Source organism: Chelonoidis abingdonii, chromosome 22 (assembly GCF_003597395.2).
Source record: "Chelonoidis abingdonii isolate Lonesome George chromosome 22, CheloAbing_2.0, whole genome shotgun sequence".
In the NCBI taxonomy this organism is placed as follows: domain Eukaryota; kingdom Metazoa; phylum Chordata; order Testudines; family Testudinidae; genus Chelonoidis; species Chelonoidis abingdonii.
Genome location: NC_133790.1, coordinates 24,572,400 through 24,591,227, shown reverse-complemented (window position 1 = coordinate 24,591,227; position 18,828 = coordinate 24,572,400). Strand labels below are relative to the sequence as shown.

Here is an 18,828-nt window from a genome sequence, read left to right as displayed (position 1 = left end):
CCCACACTGGGCTGAAGAAATTAAAGTTTTCATTTAAAAGAAGGAAGTTTATAGTCCTTGGAGTTGCAAAGAAAATGTTCAAAATCTTTTCTCCGTCCTGTGACTACACAGAACTCAGGAAGCGTAGTACATCTTGGTAGACGCTTCACAAACGCTCCAGCGCAGCCTTGCAAAATGGTACTCAGGGGTCCCCCGGAGTGCAGAAATTGTAAGGGCCCACTTCAGAGCTGCCCTGGGGGAGGACTGTAAAACAGCTGGATTGTCCTTGGGGGTGTTGCTCCAGCATAGGGGGAAGTCCCTGGCAGGCTGAGTCAGTCCAGCCAGCTCTATCTCCCCTCCTACTACAGGGAACCAGGGGGCAGTTCTACATTGTGCCTATTCCTAGCTGCTGCAATGGTCCCTTTGAGCTACCAGCAGCGGGTGCAAGTTAGAGCAACCCTCAGGGCTGCTCTCAGCTATGCAGGGAGCAGACAGGTTCCCGGTGGCCCCATGACACAGGATGGTGCGGGGGAGGGCGGGGGGAGCTCACGCCTGTGCATTTGCATTGTAACTCGGGGGCATTTGTGCAGCACCCAGGACACGGGGCTGGGGGGGGGGTGTCATTGGCACAGGAGCGGCGCTGCCCGCCTTGATCAGGCGGGAGCTGGGCTAGTACCCCCCGCCCCCAATCACGCTGCAGCGAACAGCCCTGAAGAGCGGGAGCCTGCGACCCTGCTCTGCTCCGCCCTCTGCCCTGCAACGCGAGACGTCCCGCGCCCCGGGAGCGATTGGAGCCGGGCCCCGCCCCGTCTGCCCACCGAGACCAATGGGAGCGGAGAGCGGAGCAGGGCCCCGCCCCGTCTGCCCATCGAGGCCAATGGGAGCGGAGGGTGGAGCCGGGCCCCCCGTCACTCCGGGCCCCGCTCTCGCGCTGCAGCATTTGCAGCCCGTGGTGCGGAGGATGGCGCTGGGGTCGTGGGACGGGCCGCTGAGCCTGGGCGAGGTGGAGCAGCAGCCGGCGCTGCCCCTGCGGGTGCGGTACGGGGCGCTGCAGCTGGACGAGCTGGGCCAGGTGCTCACCCCCACGCAGGTAGGGCCCTGCCCCGAGCCTGGCTGCCCCGGGAGCCCGGCCGTGCAGAGGCGTCGGCTCCGCTCCGGGCAGCGGTGCAAGGCAGCCCCCGCCCCGGGCCGGGCGGGAGGAGCCTGGCTACGTGCAGCGCCGGTGTAACGGGGGAGGCTGCTGCCCCCGCACCCCCGGGACGGGACAGTCCGGCTGGAGCTGGGGGCAGGGCGGAAAGGCGGGTGCTCGCAGAAGAGGCTCCTTGCAGGGGTGGGTGTCGGGGAATCGGGGGGGCTGGTGACGTTGCTGCGATTGCTGCAAAGACCCAGCCCTGGGGAATGGCAGAGACTTGACCCTGTTTGCTGCCCGGCTAAGGGTGGGGTGGCTTTGGCTGTGGATACAGACACAGGAATGAATGCGAGCTCGCAGGGATTCCTGCTAGCTGAGCGCCCAACAGAAATAATCTGCTTGGCCTGATGAACCCACCTGGGCGCCTCTGGCTTTAACTGAGAGTGGACTTGCCTCTGTTTGCTAACGCCATTGGTTTCAGTACTGTTATGCATGGTGCACCAGCATGAGAGCAAAACTGAGGCCCGTTGTGCTCCAAATGGTTGTGGTAATGCCTGTGTTGCTCCAACACCACGACCCCTTTACCAGGAAATAGAGTACTTAAGAGCACAGTGCTGTGGTGGTTGGTTGGAATCCTCCTTGGGTATATTCCAACACCAGTGCACATTGGATATCCATTGCTCAGGCGGGTGGAAAATTCCACCACTCCAGGGAGTGTTTCTACTGTCCAAGTACAAGGTAAAGACTAGATGCATTCCATAACTGAGTCAAGGTCTCCAACCTTGATCCTTTGTGGCATGCATCTGCTAGTTACGCTTCACTACCCCCGGATGACGGAAACAGACTTGCATCATTTTTAGCATTTCTGTGTTTTGCAGTGAAGTTCTTGTCACTACCCCGGAGGTGCAGTTTTTAGGTGCCAAACGCTGCAGTTTGTGTGGGTTGTTCTTATTCAAACACATTCTGAGTGGAGGAAAAAACATTCAGCTCATTAAAGTCCTTCATTTTTAGGTGTACTCTACTAGCAGTCTCCCTTCTGGTGTAATGAAAACAGGTCTATGTAATAACATTAGTGTGATGTGTCAATTGCATGCCCAGTGTAACTTGTGGCTCACAGCACCTGGAGAAGGGGTGATGGATTCGCTACACAAATGACTCTTTGCCTTCTTGTTTAATGAATGGCATACAACTTAATCATTATAGGTTCAGAACCGCCCAACCAGCATTGAGTGGGATGGATGCGATCCACAGAAACTCTACACCTTGGTTCTTACTGACCCAGATGCTCCGAGCAGGAAGGATCCAAAGTTCAGGTAACAGCGTGGGAGAATTTTGGAAGTGTCCCTCTCTTGTCTGCCATCAATGACAATAGCTTAACCGCTGAACAGTAGTTGAACTTTCATGCTGTCTCTTTCAGCTGATGATTAGTGCAGCAGAAATTGTCGAGAAGGGTGATGTGACTTGCTAGGGGCCTTGTAGTGAGCTTATAGCAAAGCCTGCAAGAGAACTCAGAGCTCCTGCTCCTGAATATTAGCCAGTAACATCCTTCCCCACTAGACATACAATGATGGGAAGCATGAATGCTGACAATGAGTGCTCAGAGCAGTGCTGCTGGATACTTTGTGGTGAGCAAGAAGTACCTACCTCTGCCCTGCTGGCTTCTTGGCTTCATCTGAACAGTTCCAGTCAATGAGATTCATGTGAAACTACATCCTTGTGTGTGTATATGGCGCAAACTTTGCAGGGACAGCAAGAGCCTGTGACGTTCTACCAGGACAGGGAGTGAGTGGGGAAATACAGCCATCATCCTGGCTCTTTGTTTAATTCACTTGGCAGGTCCAGTAATCTGTAAAGACTGTTGTTGGTTCTAACTTGGGCATGTTCTTCCTCTTAGGGAATGGCATCACTTCTTGGTCGTTAACATGAAAGGAAACGACATCAGCAGTGGGTGTGTCCTTTCTGATTATGTTGGTTCTGGGCCACCCAAAGGGACAGGTTAGTAAGTGGTATCCCCCACATATCACTAAGTTCCTGCTTGGCCTAATGCAGGACTCCTTGCTATAGTGAATACTCCAGTACTCAGACTCGACTGACGAATCCGTGCTGTGAATGAGTAGATCGTAATGTAGAGGAACCCAAGCAGGAATGTGCAATGTAGAGAGAGAGAAAGAAGTCACCATCTTGATGGGCAAAGCTACCTGATAGAAACGAGGAGTCATATGTATACCCCCTGCACTGGGAGTGCGGAGCAAACTGCTGCCTAAGCAGCAATGTGGATAGCACGGCCAAGCACTGTCCATCCGCTGCTAGTATATTTCCACCCTGGGGGGAAGTAAATGACTAGCGTATTGCCTGCATCAGGGGCAGGAGGGAATTTCACTGAATTGATATCTGTGTGGTTCCCAGATGAGAACTGAGTTCAAATGTGACCCTGAAAGCTATTCAGGCATAGCTGGTGCATTTTGTTCATGTATTAAAATCTTTTTTCCTGTAAGTAAAGAAGCTGTTTCAATATCTGTTTACCTGGGAGTTACCAGCTGCTGGACATCTCTTCTGTGTAAACGTAGTAGACAAGTTGGTTAGTGTTGTTTGTCTGGGAATCTGTTAAGCTCTTATATCACTTAAAACAGGTGTTAGGCCCAGGAGACTAAAACAGTTCTGTATTTGGGAGTTGGTGCAGTCTGCATTAAAAACTGCTCCACCACAGCTGAAGAACAATTTGCAGCATGTGTGTTCAGTATATGCCAACATTTCAGCTTCCAAACCCTACAGATCTGTATTAGCCACTTTTCCTATGCCACCCTCAAACCTGGGGAAAAAATGGGAAATATAGTGACAACTTCAGTTGTAAAGGATCCTGGCAGATATTTACCTGCACAAAGGTGTGAACTGTCCATACTCATCTTTTTAAACTGACAGCTGATGACCCCTCATTCTTGCAGGGTCACACACGGCCATGCTTGGCAATTCCCCTGAGTCAGTACATTCTGTGGGAATTGTTTTGCTGCTCTTCTGGGTGCTGAACATGCATTCTTACAAGACTTGCTTGGAGTGTGCCAGAGAAATACCAATTATTCTGCTGTTCCAGACCTAACATCTGTGCGAAACACATGCTTCTGCCTTCAGCCTCAGTCTTGTAAAGTGGACAATACTACTGAAAGTGGTTGATACGATAGTGCCAGTGAGTCCATTATCTCTCACAGGTCCTTCCATTAAAACACTTGTTCCAAAAGGCCTCAAACTTGTCCTTAACCCTTATGCAATAAAATGGCTAAAAAGGCAAATGATGGAACCAACAAAAGTTCCATCTGTCCTGTCCTGTAAGATGTCTGTCTTAGAGCTCTTGTTTGTGTACAACATCTGGCACGCTTATCTAATGTCTACACCTGGTGCTGTCAGCACATTCCTTGTATACTTGACTCATGACAGCCTCCATGGTGTAGGATACCAGAATGGTTTGTTTATATGCTATAACAAGATTAATGTGTGGATCAGACCCGTACATAGGGGTGTGTATGATCACAAGCTTATGTACCATAGTGCTTTCCTTGAAAACAAATAGATTTATTCTTTTTTTTTCTTCTCTCTCCCACCCAATCTGCAGGACTTCACCGGTACGTGTGGTTGGTCTATGAACAGCCGCAGCCACTGAACTGCAACGAACCCATCCTCACGAACCGATCTGGTGACAAACGTGGGAAGTTCCAAGTGGCCTCTTTCCGCAAAAAGTACAAGCTGGGAAAGCCGGTGGCTGGCGCCTGCTATCAGGCAGAGTGGGATAGCTATGTGCCAAAACTCTACGAGCAGCTGTCTGGGAAGTAGTTGGAAGGGGCAGCCCTTAAGCCTCTTAGCCTTGTTCCTGCATCCCCAAATCCCATCACCTAGAACAAAACTAGCTTTGAGTGAGATGTATCAGTCTTCTGGCAGACAATGTAAGTGTTGGAGTAGAGCAATTTCTACCACTGTCCCTGCTGCTCACAGGGCTCCTTCTCACCCAGCTCTATGCTGCCTGTGCAAACAATTACGGGGTGGAACCAGAGCCTCTTACCCCATGTACAGCCATGACTTGAACCTGCTTCAGTATTAATGTAGCTTTTGCATGGGTGGGGGGTCCTTCCCAAGCACCAAGGCAGATTTCAGTTGCTAGTAGCAAGTAGGCCCTACCCAGACAGGGGTAAAGGGAAAATGTACCATTTATGGTGCCCATTTCTGCCAAAACCATTGCTGCCTAAAGAGCACTACTCCATTACAGAAATCTGCTATGGTGAAATGCTTAGAGCTGCTTATACCTCCTAGGCTATCTTGAAACACCTGTGTCTTGGAAACCCTGGGGGTGGGAGAATATGGTTTCTGTTTCTCTTCCCTCCTGGTATGAGTGAGCTGAGGTTCTTGCGTGTGTTCCCACCTGCCCTTGCAATCTCATGTCAAACTTCACAATTTAGTCTGGAAGCAGAAAGATTTGACTTATGGTAGCAAATAAATTCTTAAAACGCAAAGCCTGCCTTTATGCAGACATGCAAAGTAGTGGGGAAAGAGGGAATTCACTAATTGCTAAACACTGATGCTACCGTAAGAGGGGGAATACTGTAGTAACTACCCAAGGACAGACTTTCAGATGTTCCCTGGAGGTGGCAGTAGGTTGGAGTTGCTCTGTTCCACAGCAGTGTGTCGGGCCACTGCTGTGCCCTTTGATTTGATTTAACTATATACTAGAATAGGGAGCAAAACTGCCCAGGAAGCTTCTGTTAAACCAGAAAATTAATTTAGCTTCTATTGAAACCCTTCTTTGTGCAAGTCAGTGTTTGTGCAATATTTGCTGTTTACTTTCAGTTCAATTAAAAGGACAGACTCACAGGTGGACTTGAACATTGTTTGTTTTTCTGGAAAAAGCCTTGGCCTCACTGGCTAACAACTGGCCTTTGGACTCATTCTAGGTGGCTTCAGATCACCTTTGTTAAACTCCTCTGGGGGTGGGAGGGAGCTGAACCCATGCTCTAGGAGAGGCTCTGGAAACAGTGGCTGGGAAGAGTATCCTCTTTCTCTCTACAATGTATGTGGGCAGGGTCCAGGGAGCACCTGGAGCTCAAGGGGAGCTGTGTGTTTGGGGGTAACAGAAAACATTTGTAAACCCAAGTGGCACTTCCTCTCTGCACCTGTGAAGTACTGACTCTTTCTTACAGGGTGTGAAGGTGCAGCCTCTTTAAAATTACTGCCCTTCAGTTAAACTAGTGTTTCTACCACTTCACAGAGCTGTACAGGGCTCGAGGAACATTGTCATTAAGTTCAACCCAGCTGTGAAAGGGCGGCTTTGTGAGCCTGGCTGGTGTTATGTAGTACATTCGTAGTGCTGTGACAGAACATGGCCCAGGAAATGTTTTGCTGGGGGCAGGGGCAATCCCTTGTTGCTGACACAGCTGCTTGATGTGGAGCCCCCCCAAGTGTTTGAAAAGACTTTGCCTCTATTGGAAGTTACATCCTGTGAAGCTATTTGTGTCCCTTTAGTGTTTTAGTAGTAATGCAGGTTAAACTTCCTTGCAGGGTAGGAACCTTAATGCATCACTCCTCCAGCCCAAGAGCAGGCCCTGGGGGCTGTTAGAGAAACAGGCCTGCCCCAGGCACTGAAATACCACAGTCTGACAAATGCTTAGACTGCAATCTAAATCCTGAGTGCAAATGAGGGCAGGGCTGCAGATCTAGCAATCTCCTCTGTAGCGCAATCTCCTCTGTAGCACAATTCCCCTTATCTAAAAACTTTGGAGATGGGCTCCAAGACCTTGCTGAGCAAGCACAGCACAAATGAGAATTCAGCCTGTTTCTGCCCAGGCACTTCGAAGCAATATGTATATATCCAAGCAAGAGCTGGTGTTGCACTATTCACATGCTTATCAGCATAAGGAAACAGCATTATGGCTGTAGGAGCTCCTTGTACACCTAAGTTTTGAAGGGTGACCCAATGCATCTTAGCACTAGCATTAGGTACACACGGCAAGTGCTGGTGCTAAGTTTATTCAGGGAGCAACAAAGGTTTTGCCCTCTCTGAAGAACATTTAATAGAAACACTAGGTGGCTAGAAAATGAAATATCTCTCTCAAGGTGTTTTTCTCCCTTGAATATTGCCTGCTACAGCAATGGCCGCTATCCAAAAAAGGCTTAGTACAGTGGAGAGGAGGAACACACCACCACAAACTTTTCAGAAATGTCCTTTTCAGGTGTAAGAATCTACCATTTTGCCCTAATTTCACAGCTCAAAAAGAGGGGGGAGGGCTATACCCTGAGAATTAAATTTTTTGCTATGAAAGATCTTATTTTAGGCAAAGGTCAAATAAACACCCTTGTTCTTTGGATGGCAACACCACCTTCATTTCTTTGAATCAGGACACTCAGTTTGTGTAGAGTATCATGGCACGTTATCACGCCTGCCATCTGCTGGAAGGAGGACTTACACATGCTGTCTGGGCTAACCTGGCAGACAGCAACTCAAGTCTGCTGCTGGGGTTGTTCCTTCCCAGCTTGGGTCTAGAACAAGCCATGGCCTTGATGGTTTTTCAGCCACCACATGCACAAGCAGGTGCTACTCAAACACAGTGTGAGGATCCATCCAGCTCCAGCACCACTCGTCCTGCTCTAGTAATAGATTCTAATGCCCATTTGATGTCTTTCCTTGAAACAATACAAATCCCGAACCATTTGCAGAGGCTTCAGTTCACCCCCTGCCCAATTATACCATAGGCCAGGGCCATTCCTTGAAGGCACGGCCATTGCCAGGTTGCAAGAAAACATTTATTTCCCAAGTGCTTTGATGATGTTACAATGGCTGTGAAGCTTCTGCGGAGAGGCACATTCCAGGTAAATGCACTTGTGGTTCAGGCTGGGAAGCAAGACACGTGAATCCAAAATGAAACAGTAAGTTTTGAGACAAAGCAGCTGTGTATACACTTTGGCTAATATTCGGTACTACCCTCCATGAGCTTCATGGAAGTGGGGCTGTAAAAGCCACAATCAAAGCACTGTGTGGAAAAATATGGGACGCATCAGCACTGTGTTACAATTTCACTTGTGAGCAGGGCTGTTCCACCAGTCTTTAATGGCATCTCCAACAATCCCTGGGAGACAGAAATGTAAAGCACTTAAAGTGACCTACTAGTGGAAAACAAAATGCCGGTGTAAGCATCTGGGGCCAGATCCTCAGCTGATATTAATGAGCATGGCTCTACCAGGGATGCTCATTTACAGCAAATGAAGATCTCTACCTCTGAGTCATTCCAGGGCTGCAAACTTGGTCTCTGCTAGCATTTTCTGTAGCATGCATTGCTGCTATTTTTTCTCCCTCACTCATTATGAATGCAAGGGGTACCCATGCAGATGGTAAGGGCTGTGGGCGTTAGTGGCAACAGTTTATATGTATATTATTATTTTGCACTGCTGGCTGCAATATCAATAAAACTGGTCCCTTTCAGGCCAAAACCTAAGCACCCGACTCCTGAATGCCCAGGGAAAGTGAGTGAAGATAGAGTAGCAGAGTGGAGATACATGAGCAAAACAGGAACCCGGACAGGATTGAAGAGCAGTGAGTGGCTGCACTACACAATAGTATTAGCTCTGTTTCCCCCAAGCTGGAACTAAAGATGAAAAAGGGAGGAAAGTATAACAATACAATGGACAGAAAAAGTAGATGCTGGTAACTGTGCCAGGGCATGGCCAAGAGGAGATAGGACAGGAGGGTGCCGCCTAGGAAGGGAGGCTGGACCATTCATTTACTGCACTGTAAATTCCAAAAAAACACAGAGAACCACTATCCTAGTCCCTCAAATCCACCCTAAGGCAGCAGCAGGTTACAGAATGATGGAGAAATCAGAGTCACCAATTCTTGGGGAGGCAGGGAGAGCCATGTAAAGAAATGTTTGCTGTAAGCAGATGGATTCATATGATCAATGCCATGCAGAGAGAACTGCCCATCTCCATGTATAGAGAGTCTGGGCTGAACATGTACCATCCGTTCCATCCGCATCACAAGCAGAGTCCTTAGAGAGATGTTACTCTGAGGCTTCACATGCATCCAGTGGCTTGGAAGGGTGGTGTTAGGCCAATATTAAATCCCACAGCCCTGGTTCTGCTCTCAGCTTGGAAGTAGGAGGGGTGAGGCTGGGAGTGGACAACCACTCCTCGTGGGCAAGAGCTGCTTGTTCCACGACAATGAGACAGTGAGGCATTGTGATGAACACTTTTATTTACAAATATAATTAAAAGCTCTGACAGTTATTCATGCTCTTCCTTGGAACCTGAAAAATGTTTTTTTTTTTGTTTTTGTTTTTTTAAAGTGCATGCAAAAGAAGGTAAAGCCTTTTTTTTTACCGCTTTTTATTGTAAGAAAATACACAGTTTGAAAGTGTGAAGAATGCAGTATTTATGACTGAGATTCTGGGGACGGAGGTGGGTTTGGGGGGAGGGACAACAAAAGAAAATAAAAAGAGATCAGGATGATCTGACCGAGACAGTGTTGAACTCCAAATACGGAACTGGAAAGTCGGGGGGAGCGGGGTGGCTGGGGATAGGGAGAGGAAAGGAGTAAAAAAATTCTGATCAGAGAAACAGTTAAAATACAATATGAAAATAAGTAAAAGCTCTCCTTAAATTCCTTCTATACACAAAATACACGATTTGACAAAGCCCAATTTGTGCTACTGGGAACCTGTGGGCCCATTTAAGTGTATTCACATTCTCTGCGACAGCAGAAAATGATTATGATACAATCAAGAATATGCCGAAGGCTGAGGTCAAACCCCAACCTCGCCCAGCATGGTTCTTTTAAAAATCACGAGATCTCTTCACCCCGCTCCCTTCCCTCCCCTGCCCTCCAAAAGTAATAATATGTCACCACTGATATGTACATCACGATTAAGATTTTTTTTCTGTAAAATGTATCAAATTTCTCAATCTTTAATAAATTTATTTTTTTATTCCTGATGAATAAATACCAAAAAAAAATAAAAATAAAAAAAAAATTATGCAGCAGCTAGTTAAGGTAAGGCTGCGGATTTCGTCTCTCTCCCCCTGGGTTTTCATATATAGGGTTGGGGTTTTGTTTTTTTTTTTGCTTGTACTTTCATTGATTGGTGGTAAAATGAGTGATTGCTCAAAAGCAACAGACATCCACTTTTGTTTGATTCGTTAAAACTGTCTCCAAAGCTTTCACTGAAACATTTGTCATCATTGCACAGAGACATCAATACTGTGACGTACTACGAAAACAGACCGCCAGGAGCTGTCCAGCACTGGCACTTGACGCAGGGGAAGGGGCCCTGACAGAGTAAGAACGTACAGGCACTAGTCCGACACAATGTCAGTAAGAGACAGAAAGAGAGAGAGCACGCCCGTTAACATGGGAATGTTGGTTTTTCATAATTTTTTTTTTGTTTGCTTTTTTGAAAATGGCAAAAGAAATTTAATCTCATCTATAGTCCTCCTTGGGATAATCTAATGTGACCGAATTCCCAAAGCCCAGTCGCAGACTCTCCATGTCAAACGTTTCAATCTCTCGCTCTTGCCTTTCCAACAGAAACTTTATCCTCTCACTGCGTTCCTTCTGGAGGGCAGCCAGCTCCTCTTCAATCTGAAACAAGCACAGTCAGCAACCTCTTTAGCCAGCACCTCAAAGCACAGCAAGCTCCGGGTAACAGTTGTACTAGCTGCCTGGTGTCCACCACTCTAGGGCAGTGGTTCTCAAACTTTAACAACCAGTGAACCCCTTTCACTAAAAAGTCAAGTCTCGCAAACCCCTTCCTAAAATGAGTATTTCCAAGGATTTTCTCCTTTACCTGAGTATAAATTATAGAAGCAGTGATCTTGGAAATATAAAATTTGTTTTTATGACATGCTTATTACACACTATTTATTATTAATTACTATTTATCATTACAGTGTTTTTATTACGTTATGAAAACGGCCGCACTCTTCCAAGAGCTCACTTTGGTAGCTTGTATCACTTTGAATAAGCCTGTTATAAGACAAGGCTCCTATGTTTCATCAAGGAGTATCAGATGTAAAACAGCAGGAAGCTATTTAAGAAGCCAACTCAAAGAGTTCCTCCTACACAAGCATTCAGGTCTTGAGCCGTCCAGGCAAGCAACGCACATTACAACAAAGCTTAAACTTGTTCTTCATAATAATTTAAAAAACAAGATTAGCTGCCTATTTAATTTTAAAAACAGCAAAAAATATCCACCTCCCTTTCCATTTCTTATAAGGAGTCTTGAGTTTAAATCTCCTTAGTGTGATAGAATCACAGAATATCAGGGTTGGAAGGGACCTCGAGAGGTCATCTAGTCCAACCCCCTGCTCAAAGCAGGACCAATCCCCACACAGATTTTTACCCCAGTTCCCTAAATGACCCCCTCAAGGATTGAACTCACAACCCTGGGTTTAGCAGGCCCAGGCTCAAACACTAAGCTATCCCTCCCCCTGCTTGCTTTGATCTACTTAGCTCTTGGAAGTCCAGGGGCTCTGGGCTACTGGCCCTGTGCTGCCCAAGGTCCCTAGGAACAGCTCTGTCTGCCATTAGGGAATTGTTTCCCGAGAAATCCCTGTAACATTTTGTGAACCCCCAGGGGTTCACAAACCCCAATTTGGGAACCTCTGCTCTAGGGTGACTCCCCTGCTGGCTGATTTAGGAGCAGCATCTGTTCTCCCATATTGAAGTGGGAAGCTGTGATGTGCAAGATGGAAAGGGGGCTTAAGGACAGGAGAACTGCTAGGGACCCTCCTGATCCTACACCTTGGATGGCTTTGGCCTCTCTGGAGGCAGACGTACCCCACTATTAGAACAGACAATCCAACTGTTGCCTGGGGACCACCTCACCAGAGCAGCCCAAGGCCTAGTTAGAGAGTTTGGTATCCTGGCTCCAGCACTAACCAGTGCCAGATACTTAAAGCACTTAAATGCACCTCGCCGTTTAATGTGACCATGCAGGGTAGTTTTCTTCCTAATTGCAGCTGGAGTTCAGCCCTGAAGCATGAGGGCTGATTAAACCCAGACAGTAAAATTACAAGGGCTAACTGCAGATGCTGTCCTTGCCCATGTAAATGAGTGATTCTCTAAGAAGTCTTACTAGATTATGTGCCTCAACAAATAGGCAGGGTGTTCCACAGGTGAACTACATGTGCAGACAAAGCATTTCTTTTGATCCATTTTGAAATTATTTGTCCAAATTTCCGTCAGCACATCCATTCTATTTAAACCTTCAGTTCCTGGCACTGATTTAACTTGTAACAAGGACAGCTCAGACACTGCTAGCTCCAAGGAGCGATTCACAATGGAGTGATTCAGATGTTGCCCGGCAGCACGTCCGAAACGTACCTTTTGTTCAAGATGGGCCCTTCGCAGAGACACCCTCTGCTCCAGCTTCTGGAGCTCTCGTTCATGCTGTGCTTCCGTCTGCATCTTGATTTTGCTCTGGTATGCGTTCAACAGCTCCATCTCCTGCTGGAGCTGCAGCCTCAGGGCTTGGCATTCTGCTTCTTGAGCCTCATCCAGCCGTAGCTGCAAGATTGTTCAAAAATAAAATGTCATTTCAACCAGTTACTTCCCTGCTTTGGGGCTAGATGGGAACATGCTGCTCCTTGCCTACACTCACTGATGAGTTTTCACCTAAACACGACCCAAATCCCAGCATCAACAGTGCTGATGGCTGACGGCAAGTGGCGTCTGCATTAGAAATGTCTGTCTTTCCAGTGGCCCGTGGGAGCAGCCATCAGACTGGAGGTCCCAGTTATAGAAACACCGCTGGATTTGTGGGGTTGGGCTGTGTAATGGAACCGATCTGCTTGCTCATTGGTAGAGCCGTGGTGTGGAAAGCATTACTTTAAAACCCACTGTTGAGATAGCGGCACTGCATTTTATTATTCACATTCAGTAACTCAAGACAGTTATTTGTTGCAAGAGATTTGCAGTGTCTGCCTCAAACACCCCAGTCAACATATAGGTTCTGATCATTGGTAAGTGACTTCTACCGACTCAGTGAGGCAGGTGGCTAAGTACCACACTGGATGTAAATGAAGTGGGAGTGTCTCTCTGGGCACTGATGACCTAGGATGTGGGCTGAGCAGCTTCGAGGGAGGAACCCTAGCCACATCCATGTCTTGGGAGAAGGCTTTTGTATTCTTCGTTAAAGGCAAATCCCAGGAAAAGGGTGAATTTGACCTTCACACACTGTGTACATTGCTGAGCAATTTGGGTAAGGTGCCTGCTCTTTAACTGTAAACCTAGTATCTGGGCAGCAGAGTGGTGAGGGCAAAGACCACCAGGCAGGAGACATCTGGGGACTCAGAGATCAGAAGCAAAACTCATTTAAGAGTCTTTATTTGCTGCTCAGTTGACAACAATCCTCACCCTATAAACTACCACAATTCAGCATGCCTGGAAGACGGAACAGGAGAGGCCCATGACTAGAAAAGCAAGGGCCCTTCATGTCAAGCAGGAGATGCATTGGCAAAGCTATGTGGGGACCAACAGGTCATGCAGCTTAGGAGTGAGGTGCACTGGCAGAGATGGAAGGAGATGCTGTCACAGAAGCTGCTCACATTATACCTGGCTCTATCCTCTGCACTATACTAATATTCACGCCCATGGTTCACCGTGGGCATGAATTCTGGCGTATCTCATTCACCAAGAGGATCTGAAGCTCTGGACTTTGCACTTACGGCTTGTGAAGCCATCATCTCATTGATGCTCTGCTCATACTGCTCTGCCAGGATGGCGAGCTTCCTCGTCTGCTCATCTTTCAGACTCTTCAGGATTGTTTTGTGCTCGCTCTTTGGAGTAACTTCCAGCTGGTGATTCTTGAGCGCCTTATACTGCTTTGTCTGCACTTTGCACGTGTCCTGGAACTGCTTCTTGATCTGCATTTCCATGGCCTGCAGAAACATGGGAGCACATGAGGACAAAGTGAGAGTTTTGGGTACTGAGAGGGCTGGCAGGCAGGGCTATGGTACATCCAAAACAAATATACAGGAGAGTGCCAGCTAGTTATCACCTTATACCCACTGTCTGACTTGGGTGACTAGCTGATCCACTAATACAAGCAGTGCTCTCTTTCTGAGGGAGAAGAGGCTTCTGACTTAGGCCTTTATTCAGACAATCATGTAAGCACATTATCAACCTTAAGTTGCATGGAAGATAACGGAAATTAAGTGTGTGCTTAAGTGTTTGCCTGAATAAGGGCCTTAACCAGTAGCATCCACTTGAGGCTAGTCAACCTAGAGCAGGGGTGGGCAAACTTTTTGGGCCTAGGGCCACATCTGGGTGGGGAAATTGTATGCAGGGCTGGGGCAGGGGGTTGGGTTGCGGGAGGGAGTGCAGTGTGTAGGAAGGGGCTCAGGGCAGGGAGTTGGGGTGCAGGAGAGGTGCAGGGTGTACAAAGGGGCTTGGGGTTGGGGGTGCAGGAGGGAGTGCAGTGTGTAGGAAGGGGCTCAGGGCAGGAAGTTGGGGTGCAGGAAGGGTGCAAGGTGCAGCAGGAGGCTCAGGGCAGGGAGTTGGGGTGCAGGAGGGGTGCAAGGTGCAGCAGGGGGCTCAGGGCAGGGGTTGAGGTGCACAGTGAGCTCAGGGCAGGGGGTTGAGGTGTACGAGGGGGCTCAGGGCAGGGGGATGGCGTGCAGGAGGGGTGTGAGGTATATGAGGGGGCTCGACAGGGGTTGAGGTGCACAGAGAGCTCAGGGCAGGGGGTTGAGGTGTACGAGGGGGCTCAGGGCAGGGGGATGGCGTGCAGGAGGGGTGTGAGGTATATGAGGGGGCTCGACAGGGGCTGAGGTGCACAAGGAGCTCAGGGCAGGGGGTTGAGGTGTACGAGGGGGTTCAGGGCAGGGGGATGGCGTGCAGGAGGGGTGCAAGGTGCAGCAGGGGGCTCAGGGCAGGGGTTGAGGTGCACAGGGAGCTCAGGGCAGGGGGATGGTGTGCAGGAGGGGTGTGAGGTATATGAGGGGGCTCAGGGCAGGGGGATGGCGTGCAGGAGGGGTGCGAGGTGCAGGCAGGGGGCTTAGGGCAGGGACTTGTGGGGCAGGATGCAAGAAGGATTCAGGCTCTGGCCTGGCGCCGCTTACCTAAAGTGGTGGCATAAACTGGGGCCAGGGCAGGCTCCCTGCATGCCTGCTCTGTTCCTGGCCCTGCACCGCTGTAGGAAGCGCTGCAGCCCCTGAGGGATGGGGGACGGAGGGCTCCGTGTGCGCTATCCTTGCTGCACCTCCAAGTACCTCCCCCCAAAGCTTCCATTGGCCGCGGTCCCCCGTTCCTGGCCAATGGCAGCCATGGGGTGGGCAGTGCCTGGAGGCAAGGGCAACGCACAGAGTCCTCTGCCCCCCTGCCCGGGGGCCGCAGCGACATGGTGCCGGCTACTTCTGAGAGCGGTGCGGGTCACGCGGCACCACAGGGGGCAATCCTGTCGGCCAGATCCAAAGCCCTGAGGAGCCAGATCCAGCCTGCGAGCTGTAGTTTGCTCATCCCTGACCTAGAGTGTTTTCTCTCTTTTACAATCACTGCTCCATGGGTCAGTTGCCATATTCAATGGTTTGCCAAGTGCCTTTGCTCCCCAAATCCTCCCCATCTTTCTATCCCACAAATGCCTCCACAATATGTCCACTGGAGGACTCTAGGATTTGAAAAGTGAGAATGCAAAGGCGCATGCTCTTCACCCACTGCTCCGAAAAGATGAAAGGAAAAGCTCCAACGGCTTGGCGGGTTTCTGACTGTTCAGGGGCTGCATTAGCAGGATACACCCAAGGACCAGCACACCCACATTTATTTAGTTTTTTGCTAACATCAGAAGCAAGGAAGCAACACCAGAACCTTTCACCAATGGACTCAATACTGAGGCTGAAGGAAGGACAGAGAGAGGAGCAAAATCTCTCGAATGCCTTGTCAGTTGCGAGTATTATAATCAAACACTTCTATAGCTACCTACATTGACACGGCACTTAAAAAAACCCAGAAACTGCCTTTCCCCTGGCCCAAGCGCTTGCAATGTATACCAGACACAGGTGGCCAGCTCAGGACAGGGAGCACCTGGGGGATACCAAGTGTCCAGAGGAGGGGCTGCTTGGTGTAGGATGACAAAGGCTGGTCAGGGCATGCCAGAGGGCAGAGAGCAAAGCGGAGAGGATGGGGGCAAACAGCTGAAGAAAAGGAAGCCCCACAATACCTTCAGGTTTTTTGGCTGCTGCCGGAGTTCCATGAAGTGTTTCCTGTGCAGCTCCCTCTCCCTCCGCTTGTTGTACTCCAGCTGGTTCTCAAGCTCAGTCTGGTGCTGCAGACGGATCAGGTCCATCCGCAGCTTCTGCAGCGTATGCAGCTGCCTGTACTCCAGCTCGCGCGTCGACTCGTCGTGCCGGATCAGCATGGCATGCTCCATTTCTTTCTGGGTCCGCTTTTTGTTTAATTCCTGCGTAAGACACAGTGCAACAGAAGCTAGGGGCTGGAAGGAGCAGTCTCAGAAATAGGCAACGTTCATTCTCCCTCGTGCTGCAAACCGTTTCCTGCACAGACTCAGCCGATGTGAGCACGTGGCCAGTCATGATAGGTATGGCCAGTCATCCCATGCATTTGGATTGACGTTCTGGACAGCTGTATGTGCTGTGGGTCCAAAACGAATGTGCTCCTAACCCTGAACCTGTCCCTTCACCTGGCTACTATCCTTTTACTACCAGCGAGCATCCAGCAGATGGCGCTGACGGGCAACATGCTTTCTGCAATACTCCAGAGTGCAGCCAGATCATACGTGAACACAGCTTCTGCATGCTCAGGAAGCATGGGAAATGCCAGGGGGCTGCTGAGCGCCAGCACATTTTTAGAAGCCCTGCGGGGTGCCAGGAGTGAAGGCATCTCCATGAATTACTAGCAGAACCACCACCGAGGCAAGGCCGAGCATTTCGGATACCCCAAGGCACGTCAGGAGAGCAGTGCTGCCAACTGCTGTGGGGAGCCCCCATTCGGCCCCCACCGTGTGGCTTTTGCAAAAGCTTGATATGCTCCTGACGCCATGTGACTGGAGCGTGTGCACACTGGGACAGAGCATTCCACGCAACCCCCTGTAGCTTGCAAACATGCCCTGAGTTTAAGCTAGGACAGACTATCAGTTCTAGTTCCAGGTCTTCCACTGACTGCTGTTAATAATCCTGCATTAGGGTATTGCTAGGTGCCACAGAGCCCTTCACCTGTAGGTCAGCAGTATTAATAGGGCTCAGCTCAGCAGGGATTACTAGCAGTTCTCATGTAACGTATATCTGGTGGCCATTCTATGAGATGAGTTTGGCAATGCTCAGTTCTAGCTGCCGTGCTTCACACTAGACTGTAAGTTCACCGGGGGGGGGGGGGGAGAGAGAGAGTGTGTCTCTCTCTCTCTCCAGTGTCTAGAAAGGTCCAGTCCCAGAACTTGGGCCTCTGCAGCAAGAGCCAACACAGGGTCCTTGCGCTCAGACTGCTGCTGGCACGCTGGAATCCTTCTGGACTTCTCAACAGCAGTGCAGGGAAATTTGCATTGCAAGCCAAGTCTGAACAACCAGCAGGGAAGGTTGCAACTTCATTGCACCACGACCCCCTTCTGACAACAAAATCTACTACACAACCCCAGGAGAGGGGACCGAAGCCTGAGCCCGCCCGAGCCCTGCTGCCCTGGATGGAGCATAGCCAAAGTCTGAGCCTCACTGCCCCGGCCACAGAACCAAAGCCCAAGGGTTTCAGCCCCAGCTGGGGCGTCAGTAACTTGACCCCCACCACCAAGGGCTGAAGACTTTAGGCTTTGGCTTTAGCCCCAGCCCCAGGAGGTTGGACTCAGCCCGCAGCAACTCTAATGTCAACCATTAAAGTGGGGTCCTGACCCACAGTTTGAGAACTGCTGGTCTAGATAATACTGAGTCCTGCAGTGCATACAGGGGTCTAGACTAGATCTAGACTAGATGACCTCTCGGGGTCTCTGCCAGTCCTACGAGTCTATGATTGTATGAACGAGGGTTAGAATCTCCGCACAGACAAAGGATTTTCCAAACGTCTACATTCGGTCGCATTCCCGTCCCAGATCCAGACAGATCTCCCTCTTCCACCGGCTATGAATGCCTAGGGGGCGTGCCATTTTCGGAGGCAGTGACACAGACATAATTATCCTAACCTTGCAGAGGGGGAGGGGAGAATTCATTGGCTTTTCACTCACTCCTGGGGACATCATTTCTCCACTGGGTTTTAACTAGGAGCCATCAGACAAAAAACAACCAAGTACACTAGAGGCTGATTATCAGGAAACTGCCCCCCTAGTGAACTCTGTTGGATTGTCGCGTGGTTGCCCAAAAGGATGGATGGAAACTCCATCCTTTGAGTCACTTACATTTGACTGGACAAAGCACTGGAATAAAACTTGCACTGACACAAGTAGGAGCAAAATTAGGCTTATACTGAGAGCTTCTGAAAATCCCGCCCATAGGGAACAATCCTGTCCTGGAGAATGGACCAGGTGAACCAATAGAGTAATAAAAATGAGACTACATAAAACTTAGCAGTGCATAACACCAGCCCTGCACAGCAGGGTTCCCTCTGGCCCTGGGCCTCGCACAAGCCCACCACCACATGGTCTAGCAGGTTTTCTCAAGACATTATCTGTACTAGCAAACTTTTCTGTTTTAACTATACCAGTATTGTTAAGAGCTACAATCCGTCAGCGTGGAAGCAGCTTATTGACTTTAAGCAC

General features: G+C 49.3%; 2 protein-coding genes across 8 annotated transcripts in view; one reads left to right on the top strand and one right to left on the bottom strand.

Moving 5' to 3' along the window:
* Window positions 1-877: 877 nt before the first annotated feature.
* Window positions 878-5,974, top strand: PEBP1 (phosphatidylethanolamine binding protein 1). Its single transcript, XM_032799996.2, has 4 exons — window positions 878-1,069; window positions 2,312-2,421; window positions 3,003-3,103; window positions 4,713-5,974. The coding sequence occupies exons 1-4, from the start codon at window positions 941-943 to the stop codon at window positions 4,928-4,930; spliced, it is 558 nt and encodes a 185-aa protein (XP_032655887.1). The 5' UTR covers window positions 878-940; the 3' UTR covers window positions 4,931-5,974.
* A 3,343-nt stretch (window positions 5,975-9,317) lies between these two features.
* The window catches only part of TAOK3 (TAO kinase 3), a 143,877-nt gene continuing 134,366 nt past the window's right edge, over window positions 9,318-18,828 (bottom strand). For 5 of the 7 annotated variants that reach the window (XM_075059930.1, XM_032799992.2, XM_075059931.1 and 2 more), the window contains 4 exons: window positions 16,294-16,533; window positions 13,805-14,017; window positions 12,462-12,644; window positions 9,318-10,718 (listed from right to left, as the gene is read on the bottom strand). In XM_075059930.1, coding sequence (XP_074916031.1) covers window positions 10,557-10,718; window positions 12,462-12,644; window positions 13,805-14,017; window positions 16,294-16,533 — 798 coding nt within the window. In that variant the 3' untranslated portion in view covers window positions 9,318-10,556. Of the gene's footprint in view, window positions 10,719-12,197; window positions 12,645-13,804; window positions 14,018-16,293; window positions 16,534-18,828 lie in introns of those variants that run through there. The other 2 variants (XM_075059928.1, XM_075059929.1) reach the window with 1 other exon arrangement.

Coding starts and splice junctions, on each gene's coding strand:
- PEBP1 (XM_032799996.2), top strand. CDS start 941: ATGGCGCTGGGGTCGTGGGACGGGCCGCTGAGCCTGGGCGAGGTGGAG. Junction 2,422..3,002: donor AGGAAGGATCCAAAGTTCAG/GTAACAGCGTGG, acceptor TCTTCCTCTTAG/GGAATGGCATCACTTCTTGG. Junction 3,104..4,712: donor TGGGCCACCCAAAGGGACAG/GTTAGTAAGTGG, acceptor CCCAATCTGCAG/GACTTCACCGGTACGTGTGG.